Genomic DNA, 21,490 nt, shown 5'->3' with positions numbered 1-21,490 from the left:
CCATCAGACACCAGAGAGATCAACACCTCCATCTCCACTCACCCTCCTGAGGAAGTTATAAACAGCAAAGAGGGTACCCCTCAGTCTCTCAAAGCAAAACAAACATAGTATACTCAGCTGTTCCTCTTAAGTCATGTCCTCTAGCTCTCTCACCATCTTTTTTGCTGTCATTTGGATATATTCCAGTATTTTTATATGTTGTTGTATTGCTGACTCCAGAACTGCAGAGTACTTGAGATGAGGCCACTCCAAAGCTGAGTACAGTGGGTCACTTTCTCTGCCCAGTTAGTTACACAGTGCTTGGTGCACGCAAGAAAACAATTGACTGTTTGGCCAACAGCTTACCTTTGGTCCACATCTTACCTTTGAAGATCCTCCCAAGTCCTCGGAAGTCCATCTGGTCTGAACAGTTGAAGACCACTACATATTTTCCAAGGCACCGTCCCATATCTTTCACGGTTTCAGTTTTTCCAGTTCCTGCAGGTCCCACAGGTGCTCCACCCATGTTCATGCCCAATGCTTGAGCCAAAGTGATGTAACATCTAAAAGGCAACAATCAATCAAGGTACAGCAGAGGGATTTCTGTATAGTGCTAGAGGAACTTATGCAAGGTCTGATTTAAAGAAGAAAAGGGAAGCGCTGAAATGATAGTCCACTAATTACAATTTAGATCAGTAAGGACAAAACCCCTTCACTCGGTTTCTGATGCAGGGAATATTAAGGTTCATTTCATCACACATAAAGTGAAAGAACAGATAATCCTCAATTATCAGTAACCTGAAAGATCACAAGAAAGGAAGAAAGCAGTTACAGAGATGCTGCCTAATCTTAGTTTTAACAGCTTGGATACTGAGTTATTTTGTCTGGAGTAGCTTTGAAACACATTATACTGTGGAGTACAATAATGAAAGATATCTAACCTTTCCTTTCTTGTCCATCTTTGAAATTTGATCATGCAGTGCATCCCATTTTCATAAATGAAACATCTATGCATAATGCAGCAAAACACCAGCTAATAATTGTATATCAAGACTAGCTTTAGAATTTTTTTGTATGGAATAGTTAAAAAAAAAAACCACAACCAACCAAACAATGGCTTGATTTTGCCAATGATAGGTTATAAAGCATTCTTTGTGCTATTTGAGTTAGACAGGTAGATCTCTCTGTTAATAGGATTGGAATTCTTTCAACATCTTTTTTGATCAAAGATCTCCAAACTACTGCAGCTGAATAAAAATTGCTTTCCTGTCTGTTCTTTCTTAGCTCTTTTCATTAGCTTGTCTGTAAACACCTACTTTTGTCCTGTATCTCTACTTATTTTATCTGTTGGATATACCAGATCCTCAGATATGTTGGCTTCACGCACATAAGAATGAATGTCACTTACATTATGTGACCTTCAGGACACATATGGGGACCAGTGCAAGTATGTGGGAGAAAAAAAGTCGGACATTATTCACATTAAAAGGCACAGAAACAAAAAATATTTAAGCATTCCATACGAAAGTACTGACTTTGACAAGACTGTGAAGGATAAACTCTGCAGAGATCAATGTGCATCCAACAGGAATGACAAAATTGCTCTTGTAAAAGCTGAGGTTTGGCAGCAAAGAATAAAGGAATAAAATTAGTCTTTTTCACCTGTCTGTAAGAGGTGTTATGACAAGCCTGTCAGTACAGCCCAAGAATTCATTCTGGTATGTGAAGCTCACATCAGTGATCTTAATCACCATTTTATCAGAGTCTTCATTAAAATAAAATCTACATTGTTTCAGCCACTCAAAGTCCGTAGGGCTCTTGATATGCATGCAGCACTAGGAGAGGGAAGACAAGGCTGTGGCATTCATGGTTAACATTTACTTTCACATTTATATTATGTCATCTAAGTAGCAGATTCAAAGGCAACACTGCAAATATAGTAAAATATAGTGGATAGTGGAGAATATATCTGGATTTTTACCACAAAAATTGTAATGCATTATTGTTCAATCGCATACTTAGGCAGAGGAACTTCAGACTTTAGACGAGTGTGTCAAAAGTCTAAATACAAATTAGCAGTCCATAAGCCTCAACCAACAGTAATTTCAGTTTAACTTTAAAATTGCCATTCCTTTTAGGCCTCTCTACCTCTTTACTTTTACATGAGTCAGAAGTACATAATGTGATTTCATTAACTGCTATGAGAATTGTATGAAACCACATGCATATTGGGAAAAAAGATATTCATGGCAGTGTCATGGTGCTGATTCTATCTAAGGAATGCAACAGAACTGAGAATAAGTCACAGTTGCTCTATCAAACATTAAAACAGGATTTAAAAAATAATTTAGTTTGTATCTAAAAACTACACTTTACATAAAATGATCATACTAGAAACAAATGATTCTACAATTAAAAGATAAATGCCAGGCTATTAATAATGGACCAAAACGAAATAATTCTTTTCTTGGACAGCTTAATTTCAGAATCAGCTCCAGGACTTCCCATAGGTAAAAGGGCATGCTAGCTTTAAGTTTGATCAAACTAAATGCATTTTCCTTATTTTAGTATCCTGTGTCAGCATGAGAAGGTGTAAAGTGAATTTAAAAATTCCTAAGTAATAATTATGTACGCTATTGAAACTAGAACAGAGAGAATACCAGCTTCAACCTTTTTCCTGTACTATAGCTCTATATTCATTTAATTGACTTGTAGAAATTCATAATGCAGTCCAGAAAAAGGAAAATTGCTTCCAACAAATGTATGAGGAAAAAGAAGTCCCTAACTGATCATGCTACAGAGGCACTATTAACTTTAGTGGACCAACATGAAACATAAAATACTGCTACTGCTTGGGGAGAGGAAAACCCACTGAATTACTTAAAAGTAATTAAGACTTGATTGAAGCAGCATCTGCACTTTTATAATATTCCAGCCACATAATCATTAGAGTAATGAAATTAAATGTTTATCTTATGAGGCAGGAGTTCATAGTATCATAGTATTTTTTTATCATTTCACATTGTATTATGTGGAAAACTACTTGTAATTAATTTTTAATTTTTTAATACTTACAAGACCATCAAAAATGTCCCTCTGATGCACATGAACAGTGATTAATGTCTCGTATTTAACTCGCTCAAATGGACTAAGGTCTTTTGTTGTCATATCTATCAACATGTTGAGAAGATCCAGGAAAAACTGGTTAGTCTTACGCATAACTTTTTTATCCTGCTTGGCAAGAGTCAAAGCTTCTTCTGAGTCTCTTGTCCAAATCATTTGGATCCCCAATAACCCAACCTTAGGAAACACAGAAGTATATGCTTCATAATCTTTTCTCTTTCACCTAAAATGTTCATTCACAGACACGGAAAAACTAAAGAAATTTTTCTCCTACTATATATATAAAATTACTTTCCATGGATTCATGGAAACAGAGGCCATGTTTTGTGTGTCCAGCTGCATTCTTAAATGCAAAGTTAAGCCTGTATCTCAGTCTTGTAAATACTGCCAACAGTGCATTGCTTATACAACTGCTCAGTATAATATACAGTATATATAAAAATATCATATGTAACAAATATACTTTATATAAATAATAACTAGCCAGTGAATAATTACTGCTTCATTTTGAAATATTTTTAGAGTAATTCACAAAGTCTTTATTCCATCTCCAACATTCCTGATCACAAGGGAAGCTTCTACTAAAATAATTTTCCCTCAACAACACCCTCAGTTTCAAATCTTTAGCAATACATTGCATTATCCTGAATATATGAACAAACATACAATTTTACTACTTTTCTTCCAGCAGTCAAGTATTAAGCTTGTAAAAAATAGTATTAACTTCATTATATTAACTTATTGCATTCAGCTTCCTTTTTAAACAGGAGCTTTAGGGTAAGTGATCTTCTTTTGGGTTCAGCTATGTGAAGCTGAAACTTAAAAGATTGAGATGATTCAAATAAAATTAAATGCCAGTTTTGTATTTAGCACTGGCAGCTACTTTGAATGCAAAGACTAGAAAAAAACTGAAAAATATCTGGAAATAATTCTTCATTCATTTAGCAATGATATTACCTGGGCTGGATAAGTAGAAAGAAATTCAGTAATCTCGAAACTCGTTTCCTGGATGTCCATAGCTGCCTGGCGAATAACTTGGTGCAGTGATAGCTGGGATTCTGTCAACAGAGAGCTGAGCCAAACTTCCACATTACCTTCAGCCATTACAGGTCTAGTCAGCTCTACAGTCTCACCCTCTCGTGAACTAATTGACAGTATACGATCATATATCTAGTAAAAGAAAAAATATCTTGTGTTTATAGATACATTTTTTATCTTTACAATAATTCATATTTTCCTGCAATCACTCCATTACACTGATTTAAGTAACTAATGAATTATATCAACTTGTTCAATGAAACGTAAAGACTATTAAATCATTATTTTGCTATGTAGAAAGGCTTTAAACAAAACACTGTCATGAACAAGGAGAGAAAACCTAATATATTGACAATTCCTGAATCTCACTAAAGTTTCAGTGGCAATCCTGTGCCATGTGCTCTAGGATGACCCTGCTTGAGCAGGGAGGCTGGACCAGACTACCCACTGTGGTCTCTTCCAACCTGCCCCATTTTGTGATTCTGTAACAACATCCACTTTCCGGTCACAATAAAGAAAGCCTTCCCCCCTTATTGGTGGGTCAACAGCCTAACAAAATTTACAGCCTTAGAATCAAAAACAATGAAAACAGAAAAGTTAAGGAACATGGGCAATCAAAGGAATTTCAAAAGTACGGGGAGGTAATTAGTTTCTAAGAAAATGCATACCTAAGGAGAAAATGTTGCTATCTGTTCTTGTAAAAGGTGTAAGAAAAGTGTTCTTAAAACACTGTGTGTGAAGGTACAGTGAGGGCAAGTCAGAAACAGTAGAGACAGTATATACACTTTTCCTTACAATCAAAACATGAATGGAAAAATACAAATACAGGCAATGTAAGATTGTAAGCTTGTAAATACTCAAAAGCTTATTTGAGAGGTAGCCACAGAAAAAAAGTTCAGTTCATGGATGGATTTTTCTGAAATTTAAGCACTGGTATAAATTTTTGTTTTGCTGTTCTACATGAAGTTTTCCTACATCATGGATGAGGATATGAAACAATTCTTAAATGAAGAAAGCCTACTCAGCATCAAATAGTTAGTGAATAAAGAAAAACAGCAGAATGCCTTATGCAACCAAGTAGCTCTCTAATTTAGCAAGTATGACACATTGTTAATGTGAAGGAATGCAACACCAAGGCGTGTGCAGTACATACCCTTTCATGGAACCTGACAGTTTTGATGTTGTCAAACACATTCAGCAGATGTGCCTGTATATTGTGAGAGTTGGATGCCTGGCCAAGAATTTCTAAGAGAGCAGGATCTGACACGAAGAAGAATCGTGGAAATAGCAGGCGCTTTTTCTCCAGGTACCTGCATTTTTTAAAAATTGGTAGAGAAGCCGGGAGGGAGTAGATGGTAAGTGATTTGGGTTGATTTCTACGTCCTTTCCTCTTTAAAAGTGATGTTTCTCACAATTTAGTATACAATTTTTAGCTGTAGCAATAACAAATTTTATGCATCATACATTCGTGTTAAGCATCTGCTTTAAAGCTACTCTCTTATTATCAGAAATCATTTCATGCAAAACTTTTATTATTTGCTATAATCTAAACACCAGTAAAAAGAAAAGAAACTAAACTGAAATAAAATATTTTTACATTAACTCTTTTACTTGCTGTTTACATCTCTCAAGCTGAATGTCTCCCAGATCTGTGAAAGGTGTGAATGGGACCCACAAATCTAGACTGCCTTCTGGATCGAAACTAGACTGAAACCAGCTTGGTTCCAACGGAGATAGACAGTGAGTGACACCTTAGCCACAAATGAAATACTTATCTATGAGTTGGTTTCTTTGGAGGTGTTATATTATTCTGCTAACTTGTCTGCTCAGCTCAACTGCATTCACAGTAGAATAAGAACATGATCTTTCAAAGTTCATGGGACAGTACTTGAGCAATTGCTCTTTCCCCAGTTACACAATGCACAACCATCTGGCCAGGAACATGGTCTCGTAGTAATATTACCCTGTGAGTGATTTCTGACAGATTTCAAGCTGCTCCAGTAAATGTGGCAATAATTGTCCCATTATTTCATCTCCAACACAGCACTGAACAACATTGGGTGTTTCATGAGCTCGGGTCATGATCCTTACCCAGGATTTATCAATGTTAGAGAAACGCTTTGCTTCCTGTTGAAACATGACAGTGAATGTGGAATGGAAGAAATGGAGGAGGAAAGAGAGAAGAGGGAAAAGGCATCTGCTTCCAGAACCAGCACCCACTAATCTCAACAGCAATCTTCTCACTAGTAATCATATTGTCTTCTAGAAATATTTCATCTTAGACACAATTCTTTCAGCTTACACAATAGAGCTTATTTTATACTTGACTGTCAAGGCTGCTATGTACTTTCTCTCACATTTCTAGAGAAAAAGACAGAAAACTCATTATACTTGAATTGGAGCTTCAAAGCCAAAGATTTTTTTTTCTAAAACTAAAGTTAATTTTTAATTTGAAAAGCCATGCAGGAAAGTTTAAGATAAGGATTCCTAGGTACTACTATGCTAATGGTATGTAATACTACAGAAGGCTACTACTAGGCACAATGTTTAAATACATATTAGTTAACTGTTTTATAATCTGGAAATCAAAAGATCAAACAGATCACATGGTTTTCTTATTCTTTGTCACACCATGTCTTCCACTGGCACTGCTTACCTAACTTCCTACCAAGTTCAGTTTTGTTAAATACTAAAAGAAATTAATTTTACTGCATCTATGACATCACAGTACAGTTTTATTCTTAAAATTTTGATAAGAAAACTGAAAAAAAGGCATGTCTAGAAACCTTTGGAAGCTGCCTTGCTATATCACCACCAATAAAAACAGCTTCTAAATAAATCCACAAGTTCTGCACAGTCAGCCAGTTCTCAATTACATCCGTTGTGTTGGAAAGATAGTGCACCCATTTCTGAATCTGTGTCTTGAATGGTGTATTGTATCTACAATTTAAAAAAAAAAAAAACAGAAAAGAGGCATTTCTTTATTTCAAGAAAAAAACCAAGAATCTTGAAAGGCAGCATATAAGTCACAGGATGAGGAATAGTTTTTATGCTTAAAATTTTTCAATTGAAAGTATAAAAACTTAATTCAGCTAGTTGGCAGCTCTAAATCCAATCAGCTCCAACTTGCTACTGTGTACACAAGGTGCATAGCACAGCTCTGACGCAACAGGAGTAGGGTGGGAGCAAAACTACAATTTCACTCTAAGGTAAAGAGACTACTCAAGATCCTGAAAGCTGTAAACTCAGAGTTCCTGAACTCTCCTAAACTCCTGCTTTTGAGCATATGCCTGATGATCGGGTTCTGTGTTCCTTATTTATCTGTGTATTTTGGCATGTGAAACCAGACAAACTGAAGCTCACTCTAATTGGGATTTTCAACACCTTTGGCATGAAGCAATGACCTATCATAAGGACAGAGTAGCAGTGCCTGTCACACCCACAGTATGCCTGCCATAGCCAGGCAGTGTTCCCTCTTGTGCCTCCACTTTCTTGCATCAATGAAAACTTTTCAGCTGTTCATTCAGGAAATCCAAGCTGCAGCTACATGTTTTCAAAAGAACTTATTGGGGAAGTAAACTAGATACAGTAAGAACTAGCCCATGAACAGTTCAAGGAAAAGCAAGCTCTTAGGTTTTATCTAGATGTTTATTTACCTTCATTTCTGTGATAGATTTGTTCACTAAAACAAAGACTTTTACTAATATTTTTCTCTTCCTGTTACCTGTTACTCATGAGAGAACCAAGAATCATCAAGCTGTCCTCCAGGGTAGCAATTGTTTCTGATGTGCTGTCACCTCTTAAAAGAAGCTCCCCACGAGTTTTAAAGTTTGCAAAGTTAAACATTTTGTTATCCCATTCAGCTATCACTTGTTTTAACTTCTGCTCAATGTCTCTCTCCTTCACAGCACAGGTGCAGATATCCTTTTAAATAAACAGAATATCAAAACAAAATATGAATCCCTCAAGTCCCTGGTATATGAATCTAGCTCCTATTTCCTTTAACACTAGGAAACATTAAGCTCATGAGCAACTATTTAGTGGAAAGGTCTACAGACATACAAACACCATAGCTAATAATCTGTATACAACATCCCAGTTTAATCAACACTGAGGGGGGGAATAAAATAATAGTATAGTGATTATTTTTCATAATTTTAATGTCACAATGCAAGGTACCCTCACAAATGGCATGATTATAAAAAAAGAAGTTGACACCATGATATATTTGTGTCATAATTTTATACAAAAACCTGAAGTGATTATCCATGTGTCTGTTCTTTCTACAGAAATGTTTTGATTTCCTTCTTGCTTCTGATACTCCTATACTATACAAGAAAATTGTTGGTTTCATGTTTCCATATTTCTTCCTCCACAATACCTCTATTTCCTCTTTATATCTTAATAGTGGAGCTTCCATTACACTCCTCAGTTTGAATGTTTCACTCTCCACATCAAATCTGTGTTCAGTGAGATCCATAATCTGCTTCCAGTGCCGAGGCATCATTGCTTTACTTGACATGTGCTCAAGCAATGGGCAACATTCACTGAAGTCCTCTATGGTCTTCTTTAGGTCAAGGAAAGGCTGCCATTCCTTTACAGCACGAGGGAGCTTACGGCACCTACTTGGAGATACAGCAAGCCTTTTCAAAAAGTTTCAAATACTTGTTCTTTAAAGCCACAGTATTTGGTTTTAACAGGAGAACACATACCTTCTAAATTAAGGTTACCTTTAATTTGGAGTTTCTGCATGTGCTTCTCCATGTGACAAAATCTGTTTTCAGTCTATTTCAATAACTGATAGCTAGATAGGCAGCTACAGCCTCCCTTTAAGGAGTGTAGGTGCATAATTTTAATAACTGCGCAGGTGATCTTCAAAACCGGTTGAAATGTTCTACATCTTGATTTCATCTTTTGGTGAGACTGATGTATGCACTGCTCTGAGCTCTAGAAAAACCCTGCTCCCCAGGGTTAAGTTCTTTAAATTTTTTTATTCCTGGTTTGATGAAAAGTTCAGCTTCCATGTGTATGCAATATAACCCATTTTGTAGAAAAACTATTCAGCGATTCACTAACTTGCCATTGACATCTAGCATAAATCTATCTCTCATGAACAATATTACAAAAAAAAGGTGAAACTTTCCTTCATACAAAATAAATAACAATTTCAACATCTATTCCAAGCTTATTAAAAAAGGTAGCCAAGAATCTGTCTAAGGAATAATAATGCTCAGCATTTAGAATCTAAATTTTCCTTGATTTTATGACATTGGTAACGGATATATTTTTCAATTTAAATCCACATTTTTCATGCCTCACTAAATAAATACATGCTCATATATTATTATTGGTGCTAACCAATTATAATCATATTCAAGAAGTACTTTAGGCAACTTTAACACAGCAGCAGTTTCTCACCTGTTCTGAAATTCCATAAGTTCACTGTTAATTTTTTCAATGTCTAATTCCAACCAAAGAATATCATAGTAGCCACTGATGGTGTCAATTACACTGTTATATATATTATAGAGTTTCTGCAGCAGATTTAGTTGCTTCTTTATTTCAAGCAGTTGAGGACACTGAGTAACTGGCAAACCAAAAAGATCCTCTCCACCTGCACAAGTAATATATTTCCGAAAGAGATTATCACATCGATTCTAAGAAAGAAAAAGAAAAAAATTAAATAAAATAACTAAATAATAATAAATTATTTAAAAGTTAATAAAAATTACTAAATATTCAAGATCTGAAATTATTATTAGAGCTGAATTAGAAAATGAAATAAAAAAAGAAAGAAAATCTAGGAAATAATAGAAAGATATAGAGAGATAGTAACAGCTTACACTGTCAACAGCTTTGTCAACAATTTTCTTGAGAAAAGCAACTTTTATTTAGCTTGGAGGCACATCTTTAGAAGCTGACAAAAAAACCATTTACTTCATGTGGCACAGTGACAGAACAACAAATGCTAAGACTGCACTTGAAAGAGGTGAAGCATGACACACAAAGAAATAAAAATATGGATACACCAAATTCTACCTCTCCAAGTATTCTGTGCAAATCTTATTGACTGCTGAAGGAAGAATTACTACCATTAAAGCAGCAAAGAAAAACATAATTTAATTGTCAACTGCAATATAACTCGGGGAACATAGTAGGAAGTCAAATGAATAGCAGTATGGGAAAAGCAGAAGCATTAAAAGTTGTTATTGCAGGAATAGATACTAATAATGATACAGACTTCAACCACAGAAAAATAAACACAGTAATGAACACAAGAATAGCCTATAGCCAAATACACTAAACCTGTGGGAAGGCTCTCATCAGAATATTGTATCTAGAAATCACTCCTCATTATCTGTGCAGCTCCTAAAAAATGTTGACTCCTAAAAAATTTTAGATTTTAACAGTATGCCTTGCAAATGCATAGAAAAATTCCAACATAGCTTGCACTGAGACAAAACAGACTTTGCCAAATGAGTAACCCTATCTATCAATGAAAGTTCATTCAACTACTGAGATTCTTTTTCAGAGCCTTTATGTGTTAGCTCACTTGTAGTATTAGCTAATGTCTTAAAATTAACAGCACCTGGAATATAGTAAGCCTGTCATTGGCTTCTTGAGGTGTTAAACCAACCACCATTGGCCCATTCTAAAAGGAAAACAAAAAAGACATCAATTTAGAGGATGAGAATAGCTGCAACTTATTTCTATCAGCACTTTCTAAATGCTAACCTCAAACACTTTTGCAGCCCCCAGATCAGGTATCAACTGAACCAAGGGATGACAGTTAACCTTCTAGAACACTTTTTTTAAACAGATTTTAAAAAATCAAATAAGGCAATTAATTGCATTTTTAATGTAGAAATTTTTCATTACACTGCAAAAGCTAGGAAATCATAGCTCATTTTTTGAGTAAAAGTCAACATTACTTAAATGATGACACAAGATTAGTTCACCTTTGCTCATTCTAATGAAAAAGAATGCGAGAGCTTAAGTCACTTGTACATATATCAGAAAGAAAGAAGAGTTTTCTGATGTTAACATAGCTAATCATTAATCCTAGTCTTCACATTTGTTCTTAATAACTATATGCTTTTCAAAAACCTTAAATATCTCAATTCTTAATTTTTAGGAACTGATTACCAGCATTACTTACATCAGTCATATACAAAACATTAATCAAACCTGTCCTGAACTGAAACTCAAACACCATCTCAAGAAAAATAAACCTATTCAACAGTAGAGGTCCATCCTATTATATAGTCAAATCCAAAAACTTTTCTATGTTCCCATCGCTCTGAAAAAATTTCTCCAATACAATAAAATAAACACTTGCCTGATCATAATCTGAGTAGAACTGTGCACAGTCTTCAGTAAAAATCTTCACAGCATTAATAAGCTCTCCTCTGAAGTTTGGCTGCAAAGCAATGAGCTCATCCTGCACTTCATTTGCACGGATTAGCAGTTTTTCCCAAGTGTAGCGCAACAAGTCCACCTTCTCTGTCTCTTCCTTGGCAACAAGAAGATGATATTTGCTTAACATAGCATAGGATTCCTGCCAGAAATTTGGATCAAGATACATAAAATGTCAACTCCTCTTAACTTTGTAAACATATGGAAAACATATATTTAAAATGCTAAAATTTAAATTTTTTAAGAATGAAGAATGATTGGTTAGAAAAAGAAATTCTGTTCTTCTTGCATAGCCATTATCAAAATTGGGCAAACCAATACCAAACTGGAAGAAACATCTGCATTTTTTTCTCACAGCATTGATTTCAGCTTGCACCACCAACATATGAACATACTACATAGTGAAAACCCTTGGTGAATTTTCACTAAAACACAACTGACATTAATGTTCTATAAATTAGCACAGGGTAGGGTAGCAATAAACCTATGGCATTTTCGTTTAAAAATTTTTGTATGAAGTGAAACTATTTCCATTCATTCTTTCCAGTTTGATCAAATTGTAGCTAAATTTCAAAAATGGAAATGTAACTATCTGTCTACAATGCTGTGTGGAAAATATTCCAACTTCCCTTTCAAAACTGAAGCATCACTTCCTGTGCTTCAGAACCCAAGGCTCCTGCCTGCAGAATTGGAAGCTTATGGGCAATCAGGATCATGAATATGTCAGGAATCATGAACATGTCCTTAGGAAAAAGAATTCTACTGAAAAATCAAAGGTGCATTTTGCCATATTATAGCATTCTTAAATAAACACTCTGGTCAGAAATGCAGAGAAAGAGTTACCATCTGTTTTTAAGCCTGCCATTTGTCAGATGTTCAATAAATTCATTCTATCACATTCATTTTTTTTTATGAAGTCAGCTGCTTCTGTTTATTTTAACTTATACAACTGATAAAAGCAATCAATCTCGTGTACTCTGCTTATCATTAGCTTTTTACTCTTCTTAAGGCTTAGCTAAAAAAAAAAAAAAATTAGGAATCTCATTCCTTTTTATACACAGATTTCTTCCACAAAGAAAAGATTTCTTGCATTAAATACCTGTATTGTCATCTTCCTCTTACCCACATCATTCAATTTCTACACTGTTCACTAAACCACATCTCACCTCAGCAAGTTTACATTTGCCCAAATCAGAATTTCACACAGAAAGGTTTACAGGAACACAACAAGCTCATCACTCAACATTCAACACATATTAAATTGTACATTTTCAAAGTTCATTGTTAACCCAGAAAATAACAGCTCTCTTGAAACAGTACCCATACATGCAACATTTCCACTAGCTACCTCAATGGGGCCAATTTGAGAGTCAATAGAGATCTGTAGTTCTCTGATCTCTTTTAAAGCTGACATGGCTATTCTGATATCATCCAGGTCCGTGATGCTGCGACTTAACTTCTTGCCAGTTTCCTCTATAAAAGTCAAAATTGCTTCCATCTGTGTTCTGTACTTCTTATTGCAATGACACCCCAGCAAAGTCATCCAGGCTTTGGTTTCTGATCTCAGTGCTAGCTTCAGATCAGCTAAAATATTGAACAATTAATAGATATTAGATACTGTAAATATTTTTTAAGATGCACTTCCAATCTTTTTAATTACATTTGTTCTCTTCAGTGCCAGTTCTGGTTTTTCAGTCTAACCCTTCACATACAGAGATGATGAAATCACATGTACACCTTGAAGTGGCTTATGAAATTGCTTGCAATTCATTATTGCTTTCCTCCTATTCTTCTCAGAATTTATCATCTTTTCTACTGGAAAGATCATCTAAAAACATTGAACAAATAATATATATTAGATATCATAGATTTTTTCCAGGATGTACCTACTGGAAAGAAGAGAATCTGGTCTCCATACTCATCATCTTGCTCATTTACCATTATACAAACTTCTGTCCTATACATCATTAATGAATTGATTAATATTCTCATCAAAGCCTAAAATTTTTTTCAAAAATTAATCTCTAAAAAAAATAACTTGGGGAGGAAATTAGGAGTCTAAATATGAAAGTTGAAGAAACAAAGTTTGATCATAGCACTGGTGAAATTGTTAGATAGCAGGGGACTCAGCTGTCTCACTGCATGCAGCTGAGTAAGGAGAAAAGTAACATAAACTTATCATCTTACTCCCATGAAATATGTGCCCCTGGGAATCAGTGACACAAGGATGGGCAAACATCTACCATCTACTATCCACCCCATAAGTGAGCAGACATATCCAGGTGAGGTAATAAACTCCAGATATTCTTGTGTTAGTGTATTGTTTGCAGCATTTACAGCCAAAACAGCAAATAGCCCTTCTCTCTCCCTTCCTCCTTTCCATTTTAATCTAGTTCACCCACCCAATACTGTCACATCCCTCCTTGCTACTGGAGTCAGAAAGTACACGTCTCTGGAGAAAATCTGAACTCTACCAGTGCACAGGGCAATAGCTCCCACGCAGATGTATTCAGGCTCAGAACTGATTTCCAGGTCCAGGTCTTGGAAATGCAGAATTTCAGATTCAAACTCATAGAGTGATGGGTTTCCCTCCATTAATTTATTAATGGTTTCCTCCTTGTCCCTCTGCCATATATGGTGGTAACAACTAAAACTCTCCAAAGCTGTAAGAACTTCCTGAAAGACATTTAAAAGTTCAAAGGAAGATTCTCAGCATCATGTATATAGCATGCATATCATTTCTTAGCAGCTGCTCACTAGAGTACACTACAAACTCCATAGTGGAGCAGGCTGAATCATCTCACTAAACAAACGGTTTCTGATAAATTTATGCTAAAGCAAGTTCCATTACTGATCACACAGAGTGCCAGAAACCCTATGTTCATCACATCAAATTTGTCAGATTAGTTTAAACATTTGCCAATTAAGTGAATCTTTAGTCAATAAAATCATTGGAATCAGTAGGAAGTAAAGTTTAAAACTAGGATACAGTACACTTGTCCTTCCCTGCCATTTCTTAAGCTAGAAACTGAAACCTGAGCTCCAGGGCCCACCATAACAAGAAAAATTCATTCTGAAATAATGAAGCTATGAGACAATTTTTTTAACATTAATTTTTACACTCAATTCAGGTCTCTTTGATTTGAATATCATTTAATGAATGTGAAAGAGAAGTATTCTTTTGGTTCTCAGGAGTTCAGAAAAATGTGAGAAAGTTAAACCATCACCGCATCTAATTAAACAAGTAAATGAGAGATGAGTGCTACGAAAAATAATCCACATCATGACTTATGATAAATATAGTACATGCAGGCATTTAAAGCTGGCTAAATGATAAAAGTTTACGGTATTACAAAATACAAAATACCAAAATACCATGATAACTATCCACCATTATCAACTAGTCAGCAGCAGTCTGGTAGTTATATTTTAGTAGCACTGAAGTTACAAAGTTAAAGATTTTCACATAGCAAGACTCTTAAAAGACTGGACCAGCCCCAGAAGAAACTGATGCAAAGCTCTCTAAAGAAATACAATTTACTAAAGAGTGCATAGAATAAGAACAAGGCAAAGAAATTATGCATATCCTTTAAAATATATCCTAACCTACACTAGCAAGCCCTACACAGCACTTCACAAATGCCAATCTGACAGCTAATTTTCCTCTAAAAACCTTCATACCCTCTTTGTAATGTGGTCAGAAATCATGCTGGCTACATTAGCTACACATAACACAACTACACTTAGAGTTTTTTATGATGTTTTAATTTATGCAATATTAAAAACCTCATCTCTTGGAACAGAGCACACTTAATCCATGTTACACTTTTAAAGCATATTTGCAAATTTTCAGCCACATGTTTTCTATCCACCATGCTAAACTTTTTCATTATTACATTTAATTACAGCTTTAAATGCCTACCCTTATTACCCAAGGATAATAAAACTAACACATTAATATCCCTTGAATAATGATATTAAATTAACATCTCAACTGTCTTACCCCTTTTGTAGAATTGATGGCACTGCTGAGTAAAGACACTAATTTAATAATTTCCTTGTTCTCTGAAACATGCTTGAAGTAGTTCTGGCTTTCTGCAGTATCAGATGAACTGAGTGATGCTGCATCTGATCCACTATCTATAAAAGAAGATTCAAATACAGAAGCAGGCTTAGGACAGACATACTGGTTAGGAGAAAGTGAATTCCTACAGACAAAACCGAATGACATATTTTTTCAATGAGCATGCATTTTAAAGTTGAGTGTTCTTAAAGGCAACTTGAAATCAAGGAGGCCAACACAAATTCATAAACATCTCAGTTTTAGTAGAATTGTTCCATCTAGGTACCCTGTCAAATTTGGAACAAGTTCCACACCAATCTTGCAAACAGAATCTTTCCTCTTCTCTTCTCCCTCAAGGTTTATGTTCTATGCTTCATCTAAGTGATTCATCTATATATCAGCATTTGCTTACTTTGCTCACTTACAGCACTAAGCATTTTTATTTTCTGAAATACCCCACAACTGACAATTTGAAATACAAATTAACTCTGAGAAGACGACCATAATCAGCCCACAAAAAGGAATAAAGGTTTAAAAAGTCCATCACTTAGCAAATATCCACAAGTTTGACTTTATCATCATTTTTTATTTCATCTCTTGCAAGCCAAATTCTTAGTTTTGAAAGACTAATTCAACTTCTTAACCAGTTCTAGTATTACTGTCCTACTGTTTAGGTGCATAAGAGAGAGCTAACATAAAAGGACTCAAAGTATTTTCTAAGTATCTCAGGTACAATGTAGAGCAATTAACTCTGCTTCATTTTAAACCTTCAGAGAAGAAAAACCCAGTGAAAGATACAATCTTGAATTTCCTTGAACTAATGACTTCATCAACCTAATGTCTGGTCACAGAACAGAATAATGAAAATCCTTTTAGAAATTCTACTTTATTCAATCTTTTACACAATCCTCTTTACACCAATAGTGCAATTTACATAGGCATTGTTATTCAATACCAGGTATTGTGAAAGTTCTTCTTAAAGGGTAAGCACAAGTTCTAAGATGCCATTTGAACATGCCAAATTACAACCACACTGGCAAATCATGAAAGATTATTCTGCAGCAAAATGACTATAATTGAAACCAATATAAATGCTATTACCAAAGCATTAAAACTCTTCAAGAAGCCCAAAAAATCCCCTTACTCAAATCCACAGAAGGGCAAGTGGCAAACCTACCTTCTAATGAGAAAGAAGTTTCTTCTCTGAGGCAATTTTAAATCTATGAGGTTGTTTAAAATCTATCAAGTCTACTGTTTTTGATGTATTTTGTAATTAATACCTTCCAATACATTCTGTATAAATCACATTTACCTAACATTCAAATTTAGTGATTTCAGAGTTTATCATTACCATGGATGCTCTTCTTTCCAGTCTGTTTCTTTCCATCATCAGGATCGCTGTCTCTGCTCCCACACCGCAACAGAATAACTTTTCTCTCTAACACTTTCTCCTGAAGAGAAAATAATGCTTATTTTTTATTTGCAGCAGTTTCACACCATTAGTTCTAAGTTAGGCTGTTAAAGACACCAACCAACCTTGGATATTCTCTCCTTACTCCAATGTTGAACTCCTTTCATTACTTTCACAATACTATCTACAGCTTTATTAAGTGTCTGCTGTACCTCATCCAAAGAGGGTGTCATGATGATAGTAGGGATAGATAGGTTAATATTAGTCCTAATTATAGGATAAGCACCTTTTTTCTTCTTAGACATACTGTGATTTTCTAAATAAAAGACAAAAACAGGAGACAAAAACAAAAGGCTGTTCATATTTTTTTCAAGACATCACACTAGGCATTGTTTTGATACAAACCAATAAATATATCTCTTAATGTAGAGTACTGAGTGTAATTTCTGAAGGGAAAAAGAATTCCTGAGTAATTTATAAGATGTACTGCAAAACTCCACAGCAGCATAAGTAAGTGCAAAGCTATTTTTCTCCATGAAACTCCTCTTCAACTTGCTCTGTAAAGCTAAATTCTGTTTAGCACACAATTTTGATATCTGGCTGGTACTCCCAGTAAGCATATTAAATTGGGCACAGAACCTCCTTAGAATCTCATACTATTGTATGCCTTATAAACTGTAGAGACCAAAGTCAACTGCCCTTATCTTCATTTCTTAAAGGCATGCAACAATAAACACTTCAAAAGTGTTCTATCACCATGCATGGAAATATCTGAAGGCAATTAGTAAGAGAAAAAAGACCTCTCTATTTTTTTTTACACAGTTTTATGTAAAAAGTAAGGTCAAACAGATCTTGTCAAGTTATCAAGGTCTTAATTTGTCAGGTTAATAATTGATAACTTTTAAGTGGTAACTTAACAAGTCTAGCTCCAAATATAATACTTCAGAATAGTACAGTGAGTTGTAAGAGAAACAGCATTGTAATGACACTTTCTTAATCTCACAAGAAAAAAAAAACTTTGGAAATACACAATGTATCTGTAACTTAACAAGACATCTTATTCAAAATTCCTTTGTTTTCCCCTTTTTTACACTTGCAATTCTTATTTATACAGTTATGGGGTATTACAGTTACATTTTTCTTTATATAGCCTAAAGAGCAATGCACTGCAAGGCAACCACCTAAGAAGTTGATGGAGGAAGATGCATGAATGCGCTTGCGGATGCTCTCCAGAGTGTGTCGAATGACTTTCAAAAGGGCATCAATGTTACGATCACTGAAGTAAGAAAGCAGTTCATTGGCTTCTTCCTCTAACTTTTCTAAATCCATTCTCTTCCTCTTTGCTGTAGGAGACAGGCCAGCCCACATCTCACTGGAATTTTGTGAGGAAGTCAAGCTTTTTGATCTTCTTTCCTCTTCTGTTGCTAAAACATCATAAATGCAGTTAGTTAAATGTACATAAGGGACTTGAAAATACCATAATGCAACTCCTCCACAGGTGTCTGAAATAATTTTAAGAAAGAGCAGAATTATTCATTTGCAATCTGCACCCCAGTGTAACAGGCCTATTCCTATCTGCCTTATTCAGTACAAACTGGTACGATTATAATCAAAATTTAGATATTATTTCTTATTCTCTTTCTCTAGAAAGTCCAGCAATTAACCAAGGCTACTAAGTAGTTCTATGGCATGAACCTTTCAACGTCCAAGTTAGATAAATAATACTGACCTTGTCTGCAGATGACAAATGATTGCTAGATTATTCATTTTCCAGGCAAATTCAAAGAAAAGTCTTTAGACATTAGATGCTATTCAGTACTTCAATCACATAAGTTACAATTTACCCAACAAAAATTATCAGCATGAAAAAGAAACAAACACCAAGGAATACAATACATAATTTTTACCTGTATTTTTGTCCTTTTTTTCACCACTGGGTACAATTGACTTCTCACCTTCTTTACTGATGTGCTCCTCAGTGTCAAGCAACATGTTTATCAGATCATTAGCAGCAGCTTCCACCAGTGAGCTTTTCAAGCGTAAAGTTTGAGAACCTTTTATACAGAGCTCCTGTTATCAAACCAAAACAAAATGCACTTATTGTCACAATTCTCACGTCAATTTCACAGTCACAGCAGCCTTTATTAACACAAATGTCAAGGCCTAAGATTTGTGAAAAAACAGATCTATATACAACATTAATTATAAATTGGTTTGTTCCAAAACACAAGATCAATGATAGATCAACAAGGCATTATAAATGTCTTTCAATATTGTTTTGGCTTCTTTCTCAAATCACAGGATTCATTACTTGATATCATGAATCAATCTTTATAATGGCTAGTTTCACTAAAAGGGTCCCAAAAGCAATAGCTTCTTAATTTTCTTAACTTTCCAATGTTGGAGATTTAACACTTCTTTTAATCATTGTCAGTTTACATTAATTGGCAGTGCCATGATGAGTATTAGCCAATCGTATTTCCCATTTACAGCTAAAAAGGAGATAAAAGCTACACAAGATGTATTTATTATTAAAACAAACACTAAAATTATGAACTAGAGAGAGAAGAAATCAAAGAATGAGATTAAATAAAATTGAGAAATTATTACAGTACTGTGCATGTTTTTTATCCCATACTTATAATAAAATCAATCAAGTTTGCTTCAGCTAACTATACTTTTTATCAGCAATAGCCTTTTCATATTTTACTTCTTTGGTCTCTTATATTTCACTCAGCTTAAACAAACATGACCACCTTTGTTTAATTAAAAATCAATAATTGGAAATATTCAGACATTTCCAAATTTTAGGATAATCTTTGGGCTTCCTAATGGTTATGTTGAGTTGAGAGAGAAGGCAGATATGACTTGTAATATTACAGCAACACTAAACAAAGTACTCTGGGATTTTTCTTCTGGATAATTATTTTTGCTGCAGCAATTACTTTAGAAACTTAAAGACACCTGTTAGGTGGCAAAAGTTATTTCTAGTCCCCTCTAATTAAAAATTACAGTAAGCTTACAAACTGTTACTATTTTCATTGTACACATAACTGGGGTTCTTATACCACTTACTCTGCTAACTCAACTCAATTGGCCATTGTAATTGCTGTGTGTGTGTAATTGCCATGTAGCAGTTCAAGTTTTCAAGTTACCCTAGTGTTCAGAGAAGATTTTGTGCTTGCTCTCACATATTTTTACCTTACTGAATATACATTTTAATACCTGCCCAGTCAGGAAGGTAGCAGCAGGAAAAACAACTATGTATTGTGAGGCTGACAAACTGCTACTAATTCCATATAATATTATTTAAAGTTTTACTCTGCATTTAACAACAAGGTGAGTTGTTACAAAGGCCAAAGAGTTAAAAACACTAAAACAATCAAAAATTTGATTTGTAATAGTTATTACTACAAGAGAAAAGGAATGGGGATAATGTACTTGATTTACTACAGTCTTTCTTAAACAACCAAATTTTATTTCAGAAGAAAACACATTAGACATTACAAACTAAAACACGATACCTTACTACTGCCTCACAAAATTCTTTTGACATAATAATGACCTTAATCAGTTTTCTAACCAACAATATATATGTTTATAGTTAATTACCCTCAACATAATAGTATTTTGATGGGGTGAAGGAAGGATGTTTTCCCAGAACACCCTCACCCAGGTACTCCTGCGTATATTTTCCACATCCCATTACCCACTCAGGAGAGTTTGAGATACTCATTACACAATCCTTTCCATAGTATTTACTCTCCTCAGGCAATTGCTGGAGAATTCCCTTATTTAAACAGGAATAATGACAAAAAAAAAAAAAAAAAAAAAAAAAAGATACTATGATAGAGGTAAAATTAAAATTTTTGAATGATATGAAGGCATAAAAGAAATATTATACACTATCTGGCTTGACATTAAAAACAGAATAGAACATCTCAGCTCAGATCTATTTGCATTTGGTACTTTTGTTCTTTTTTAAGATCCCAGCCAAGCAAGTGGGGATTTCCATTGTATCCCATTTCCATTGTATCCCATGTATGCTTCATTAATTCTGCATTCAGAGGTTTTCTATCTCATAAAAAAGAAAAATATCTAAACTCAAAATCATCAATCTCTTCTTCATGAAACTTTTATTTACTAACCTTAGTCTTTTGAAGAAATTCCTCACAGCTCTGTGGTTCATCTTCTGGCAATATACAGAGTGGCACTCTATTCATTTCTCGAAGGACAGCATCAATACGAAATTCAACCAAGTTATTCACTTGATCAAGCAATAACTCCAGCCCAGCTTTTGAAGAAAACAGAACATTCAAGACAAGCTTAAACGTTTGAATTAATGGCCTTTGCAGAGTTGCTCAGTGTTGCTTTACCTCAACAAACAAGAGTGCCAAACAATCCAGAGTATTATTTTACCTTGACAAACTATCATATTCAACTGTATATGAATTCTGCAT

The 21,490-nt window shown here is 34.6% G+C and overlaps 1 protein-coding gene across 1 annotated transcript in view; it reads right to left on the bottom strand.

Moving 5' to 3' along the window:
- Positions 1 to 21,490, bottom strand: part of DNAH5 (dynein axonemal heavy chain 5) — a 116,526-nt gene that overhangs the window by 64,227 nt on the left and 30,809 nt on the right. Inside the window, exons 17-36 of the mRNA XM_058825320.1 lie at positions 21,179 to 21,324; positions 18,938 to 19,100; positions 18,212 to 18,454; positions 17,156 to 17,346; positions 16,971 to 17,070; positions 15,560 to 15,696; positions 14,031 to 14,232; positions 12,905 to 13,140; positions 11,480 to 11,698; positions 10,730 to 10,792; positions 9,559 to 9,797; positions 8,522 to 8,762; positions 7,865 to 8,064; positions 6,927 to 7,080; positions 6,104 to 6,267; positions 5,294 to 5,450; positions 4,060 to 4,272; positions 3,055 to 3,279; positions 1,642 to 1,814; positions 364 to 542 (exon numbers count right to left, since the gene is read on the bottom strand). Of these exons, the coding sequence (XP_058681303.1) occupies positions 364 to 542; positions 1,642 to 1,814; positions 3,055 to 3,279; positions 4,060 to 4,272; positions 5,294 to 5,450; positions 6,104 to 6,267; positions 6,927 to 7,080; positions 7,865 to 8,064; positions 8,522 to 8,762; positions 9,559 to 9,797; positions 10,730 to 10,792; positions 11,480 to 11,698; positions 12,905 to 13,140; positions 14,031 to 14,232; positions 15,560 to 15,696; positions 16,971 to 17,070; positions 17,156 to 17,346; positions 18,212 to 18,454; positions 18,938 to 19,100; positions 21,179 to 21,324 (3,645 nt within the window). The remainder of the gene's footprint in view (positions 1 to 363; positions 543 to 1,641; positions 1,815 to 3,054; positions 3,280 to 4,059; positions 4,273 to 5,293; positions 5,451 to 6,103; positions 6,268 to 6,926; positions 7,081 to 7,864; positions 8,065 to 8,521; positions 8,763 to 9,558; positions 9,798 to 10,729; positions 10,793 to 11,479; positions 11,699 to 12,904; positions 13,141 to 14,030; positions 14,233 to 15,559; positions 15,697 to 16,970; positions 17,071 to 17,155; positions 17,347 to 18,211; positions 18,455 to 18,937; positions 19,101 to 21,178; positions 21,325 to 21,490) is intronic.

The sequence above is a fragment of the Ammospiza caudacuta genome, chromosome 1, assembly GCF_027887145.1.
Source record: "Ammospiza caudacuta isolate bAmmCau1 chromosome 1, bAmmCau1.pri, whole genome shotgun sequence".
Taxonomy (NCBI): Eukaryota; Metazoa; Chordata; class Aves; order Passeriformes; family Passerellidae; genus Ammospiza; species Ammospiza caudacuta.
This window is presented reverse-complemented; position numbering and strand designations above follow the sequence as displayed.